The sequence below is a fragment of the Protobothrops mucrosquamatus genome, unplaced genomic scaffold, assembly GCF_001527695.2.
Source record: "Protobothrops mucrosquamatus isolate PMUCROS unplaced genomic scaffold, P.Mucros_1.0 scaffold4099, whole genome shotgun sequence".
Lineage (NCBI taxonomy): Eukaryota > Metazoa > Chordata > Lepidosauria > Squamata > Viperidae > Protobothrops > Protobothrops mucrosquamatus.
The window spans coordinates 155,076-160,896 of record NW_015390028.1 but is presented as its reverse complement, the minus strand read 5'-3'; the positions used below and the strand labels follow the sequence as shown (position 1 = coordinate 160,896).

The 5,821-nt window shown below is 45.4% G+C and overlaps 1 protein-coding gene across 1 annotated transcript in view; it reads left to right on the top strand.

The window, feature by feature from the left end:
- The first annotated feature begins 2,348 nt into the window (after window positions 1–2,348).
- The window catches only part of LOC107298572 (DNA topoisomerase 2-beta), a 136,885-nt gene continuing 133,412 nt past the window's right edge, over window positions 2,349–5,821 (top strand). The window contains exon 1 of the mRNA XM_015827949.1: window positions 2,349–2,444. Within this exon, the coding sequence (XP_015683435.1) occupies window positions 2,349–2,444 (96 nt within the window). The remainder of the gene's footprint in view (window positions 2,445–5,821) is intronic.

The window sequence follows — 5,821 nt, the reverse complement described above, 5'->3', positions numbered from 1 at the left end:
TAACGAGGGGTGAGCCAGCCACCTGCCTAACAGAGCCAGTTCGGCTCAAAGTGGAGACTCAAGTAGAGACTGTTAGGTTTATTATAGTCCCCAGCGTGACTGAGCCCATGGTCCTAAGATTAGCATGGTGGAAAAAGTGGAACCCCTCTGTGAGCTGGGATAGAGAAAAGTGACAGATGTGAAGGAAAGCCACTAATTGGCAAGAGCCAGCGAAAGCGCCCGTGGCTGCGGCTACAAAAGTGAAAGTGGAAGCCACAAGTATACTAAGAGGACACGGTGGGTTAGAGCCGCTAATTTCAGTAGAATATCGTGACCTAGCTGAGGATTTTAGTGAAAAGGAATCAGATGTGCTCCCACCTCAGCGACCCACCGGCTGTTGGATACAGATCATGCCAGGAGCCAAACTGCCTAAGCCAAAAATATACTCTATGTCCCCCAGAAAGATGGATGTGCTCTGAGTGTTTATTGACAAGAACCTAGCGAGAGGGTTCATCCAGCCAGAGAAATCAAGAATGGCGGCCCAGTGCTTTTCAAGGAAAAGAAGGACAGGTCCCTTAGACTGTGGGTCGACTATAGGGGACTGAACTGCATATGTGTGGAAAACGTGTACCCTCTCCCCCTTATGAGGGACAGGCGCTAGGCTATTTGGCAAAGGGAAAAATCTTCATGAAGCTGGACTTGAGGGAGGCGTATTACCGAGTGAAGATTAAGGAAGGGGATGAGTGGAAAATGGCGTTTAATTGCCCTCTAGGCTGCTATCAGTTCTGAGTAATGCCATTCGGGGTGCAAGGGGCCCCTGCCGTATTCATGCAACTGATAAATGAGGTCCTGCACGAGCACCTGTACAAGGGAGTCTTGGTGTACTTGGAGGATATAGTACTATACACCGAGACCCCCTAAGAACACATGAAGCTGGTCAGAGCCATACTTAGGAAACTGCAGGAAGCTCAAGTGTATGCAGAGCTGTCTAAGTGTGAATTCCACAAGACCTGCTTAGACTACCTGGGATGCCGGATCTCCAGTGAGGGAGTGGAGATGGATCCCAGTAAGGTGAAGGCAATATAGGAGGCAACTACAGTTTCTTGGGCTTTGCAAACTTTTACTGCCAATTCATCCCCACCTTTGCCCAGATAGCCCAATATGGTAAAGATGGGGGAGGGGCGAAACCAAAACTCAGCCAGCCCCTGGATTGGTCCCTTGACTGCCAAGCCGCTTTTGAAATGTTGAAGCGCCTGTTTGGTACGGAGCCGGTCCTGAAACATCCCAACCCAGAGGAGTCGTTTGTAATACAGGTGGATGCCAGTGATGTAATAGTGGGGGCAGTCCTACTCCAAAGGAATGCCAAAGGGGAATTACAACCCTGTGCCTACACATCTCACAAGTTGTCAGACACTGTGATGACCCAGGGCCCCGAACGGAGGCAAAGCAGTTGGCTGGCAAGAGCAACAGTCTTTTAATCACTGCCAATGTTCACCCAAAAGCTCCCACATATGCTGGCACGAGTTCAAACAATACAGCCAGGGAAGTTTACACTGTTCTCAAGGCAAGACAGATAACAAGAAAACGTAAAGAGTCCTTTTAACTCTCAGCTTGCCTGCAAACTGCAGACTGCAAGGAGAGATCAGGAATGTAGTGTGGGGTCGTGAAGCAGGAAACAAACTGGTCCGGATCCCACATTTGTTCCCGGCAAATGCCCCACCCCACAGCGTCTCCTTAAATCCTAATCCCCAGGTGTGCCTTGTGGAGTGGGGCGGGATGCTCTCCTCCCGAGCAAGTGAGCCTGCCTCCGTTGTTCTCTCCTCCTCTCTGCTCTCCTTGCTCTAGGATCAGGTGGGGGGAGGCCTTGCTCCTTGCCTGAACTCTGCCTTCCCTGTTCCAAACCTGAAGGGCCCTGGCCTGCCTCAGCCTGCTCCTCCCTACAGTCCTCCGAAGCCACAGACACCCCCTCCTGGGCCTCAACAGAGAACTCCATGTCTTCCTCGGAGTCAGGCTCGGACGGAGGCATGACACACTGAAAGGCACTGGGCTATCTGGGAAAAGGAGGCTTATGCAGTCCAGTGGGCTCTCCTGACATGGAGACAGTTCCTGGAGGGTAGCAAGATAGACGGATCATAAAAACCTGGAAGCTCTGAAGCCCCCCCACCCAGAAGCTATCCCCTAAGCAGGTCCGGTGGGCCCAATACTTTAACCGTTTCAACTTCACACTCCAGTATCTGCCAGGAGGGAAAAACTTCCTTGCAGATGCCCTCTCCCATATGCCACAATACAATAGCACCCAAGAGGCAGTGGTGATGTCCATCATCCCATCCAAGCAGCGCGCATCACTGGCTCTCGCCTGATAACAAGTGATGCCTCAGCAGGAGCCAGCCCAGGACGTAACACAACCCTTAAATGATGCCCTAGTAAGCGATGAGTGTTTCCAGCAGCACAGAGATGACCTATCTGTGAAGGAGGGGCTAGCATGGAAAGGCACCAAAATATATGTCCCAGCCAGCCAGCAGACCTGGATTTTACAGAGGAGTCACGATGCAAGAGCAGCGGGACATTTTGGGTTTGTGAAGACCCTGCACCTAGTGAAAAGACAGTTCTGGTGGCCAAAAATGAAAAAGGACATAGAAGCGTACGTGGCCAGTTGCCCTGTGTGTGCCTCAATGAAATGGATGCCCGGGAACCCCCCCCCGGGTTACTGCAGCTGGTAACCAACCCAATGAAACCCTGGGAGGAAATCTCCATGGACTTTATTGTGGATTTGCCAGAGAGCACAAGGAACACTGTAATTTGGACCATTACAGACTTATTCTCCAAGCAGGCACATTTCGTGGCATGCCCAAAGATTCCCTCCACCCGAACCCTGGCAAAGCTGTTCATACAACCTATCTACTAACTGCATGGAGTCCCAAAGTGCATCATATCAGACAGTGGGGTGCAGTTCACCGCAAAATTTTGGTGGGAATTCCTTAAGCTGATTGGCTCCTCACAGGGCCTTAGCTCCGCCTACCATCCCAGTACCAATGGAGACTGTGTACGGTGTTAGAGCAGTCCCTGAGGTGTTATGTCAATTACCAACAGACCAATTGGGCCAAACTCCTGCCTTTTGCAGAAGTGGCATATAATAACTCTGTGCAGTATTTACTCCTTTAAGGATTGCTAGTGGAGTGGAGTTTGTGCCGATACCAGAGATCCCTCGGGAACGACTGTCTTCGGTGTCATTGGCTGAGTGGATGGAAACCTTGAAACGTGGGGGATAGTGCGCAGAGGATTACAGAAAGCTAGGGAAACACAGAAGAAGCAAACAGACAAAAAAGGGGCACCACGGGGAATTCAAGGTGGGAGATAAAGTGTACCTGTCTACAAAATTTTTCAACCTGAGGCAGTCTTGTAAAAAGCTGGCTCCAAAGCATATACAGTAGGGCCTTTCCCAATTGCCCGGATTATAAATCCGGTTACTGTAGAATTACAGCTGCCAAAAAGCCTTAAGCGAGTCCACCCTGTATTTCACTGCAGCCTGCTGAAACCTTTCCGCATCTCGGGATTAAGTCACACTGTGGAAATGCCTCCTCCTCCTATTCTGGTCAGAGGAGAGGAACACTATGAAATTAAAGAGATTCTTACCTCCTGGTACCATAGAGGGAAACTGCAGTATTTATTATTATGTAGAGGCTACCCTCTAGCCGATGCAGAATGGGTGGTAGTGACATATGTGAAGGCAGCTAAGTTAGTACGCAGATTTCATGCTGAGCATCCAGATCAGCCCGAGCGAGGGAGGTCATGGGAGTGGAGGGTGATTTCTAATGCTGTGTGCACTGTTGTGTTTTATTTTCCAGGGCTATCATTCTTCTGGGGAGTTGGCATGTCAAAACTGACTCATTCCATAGTTGCCTGTACCTGCTTTCACTCACAGCTTTGCCAAACAATGATGGGAGGAAGGTGGTGAATTCCTAAGGGTAGAGGGAGGCTATAGAATGCAGTTAACCATCTGTTGCCTGGGAGACATTATCTAACAAGGTCAAGTGATGAAGAATGTTTTGACCGAAGCAGACAGCTTTTCCCAAAGCAAAAGAACTGAACTCAGTTGGTGAACTATGAACTGTGGGTGGCCCAGAGGGGAAAAGGTAGTTACCTATGTGGGTTTTCATGGGCAAAAACCCAGAGCTGACGTCGCTTCTGCCGTGCCTAGATGGATTTTTCAATAAAGCTACACTCTTGGTTAATTTAAAGAACCGGGAGTTTCTTTTGTTGAATGTGCCAAATGGGACAGTTGACACTTCCTTTTATCTTTTATAAATAAATCGGTACACTTCCATAAAAAGTACATTTTTAAAAACAATGTCACTGACATTTCAAATTATTTATGGAAGCAATTTGCCAATTTGAAGTAGTGTTATTTCTTCTTTATAAAATATAGTGGATATAAAAATGCAAGTTTTTTGAGATGTAAAAAAAAATTACACCAATTACACTTCAAAATTCTTTCCACGTTTAATATAACATATAAGCTGTACAATTCAATTGAAAATCAAACTGAAATCTTTTAGGGGGGAAACTAAAAAAACATACAATAATGTGGTTGCACAAGTGTGCACACCCTTAAACTAATACTTTGTTGAAGCACTTTTTGATTTTAAGACAGCATTCTGTCTTTTTTGGGTAGGAGCCTATCAGCATTTTGAGATGTAAAAACCCCAAATTTTGATACAATACGAAGACAAGTCTGGTTAACAAAACAAAGTTTTATTGGAGAAAAACATAAAAATAATAAGAAGAAAAGAAAAGAAAAAAGAAAAGAAAGGCATTTGCAAACGCGCCCTCCTGGACCCTTCCCAAAATGGATTGGGTTCCAAGAGCGCAAAGAGCAGGTTTCAAGCTTTGCATTTTATACTTTTTACAATGCACGTCACATCTAAGAAGCTCTTTCAACTCCATAGTCATTCTTTGAAGTTGTTTTTACACTTAATAGTTCATCCTGACAATTTCCTTCCAATTTCCATCCATCCGGGTCATAATTCATTATCTTTGCTGATTACCATTTGTGGTCACTTTACATAGGCAGGAAACAGTAAACATTCCTTCTCATACATTGGCATTGCATTGTTACATTTACATTACATTAATACATTTGTGCTAAACATACAGTCTCATACATTGTTACATTGGAGCTTTATTGTTACATTTTATAAAAGAATAACTTTTATTTCCTTCAATTCCACCCTTTTTCTCTTTTCCACCTGAATTATTCTTTTATACTTTTAATAGTTCATAACTCCCTATATTTTCTTTAGATTCCTGTGCAAGCAAGTTTTCATATTCTGAATCTTCTTTCCCCAATGTTCCTTAAAGTATTGGGCCCATGGTCCTTCCTTCTACCAAAGAAGGTACGAGGGAAACAACAGTAGCAGAAGAAAAGTATTGCAACACATAATCCAGGTTCTAGGAACACGATTTCCAGGGTAGTCCAATCCATTGAGGTTTTTCTCCTACTTAGATGGAAACAGTTCAACAGGTGAGGCAGGTTGAAATTTCATTTTCAGGCTGTCCAGCTGCGGAGCTTGTCACTGGAGAGGATATGATGGGACTTTCCATGGACTCACGCCTTGATTCCTTAAATCAGGAGGACTTGGCATGGTTTTTTTTTTTTTTTCAATATAAAATTTTATTGTTTTTATCATAAACGAAAAAATACATCACAAGTATTACACAATGATTTATCCCATCCCCCTACCCCCCAGACTTCCCAAACCAAACCTAGGCTAACATTCAACTACAAGTAAACAGATATTAATATCTCTAACTCCAAACTCTAAACTTAAGCAATCCATCTCCT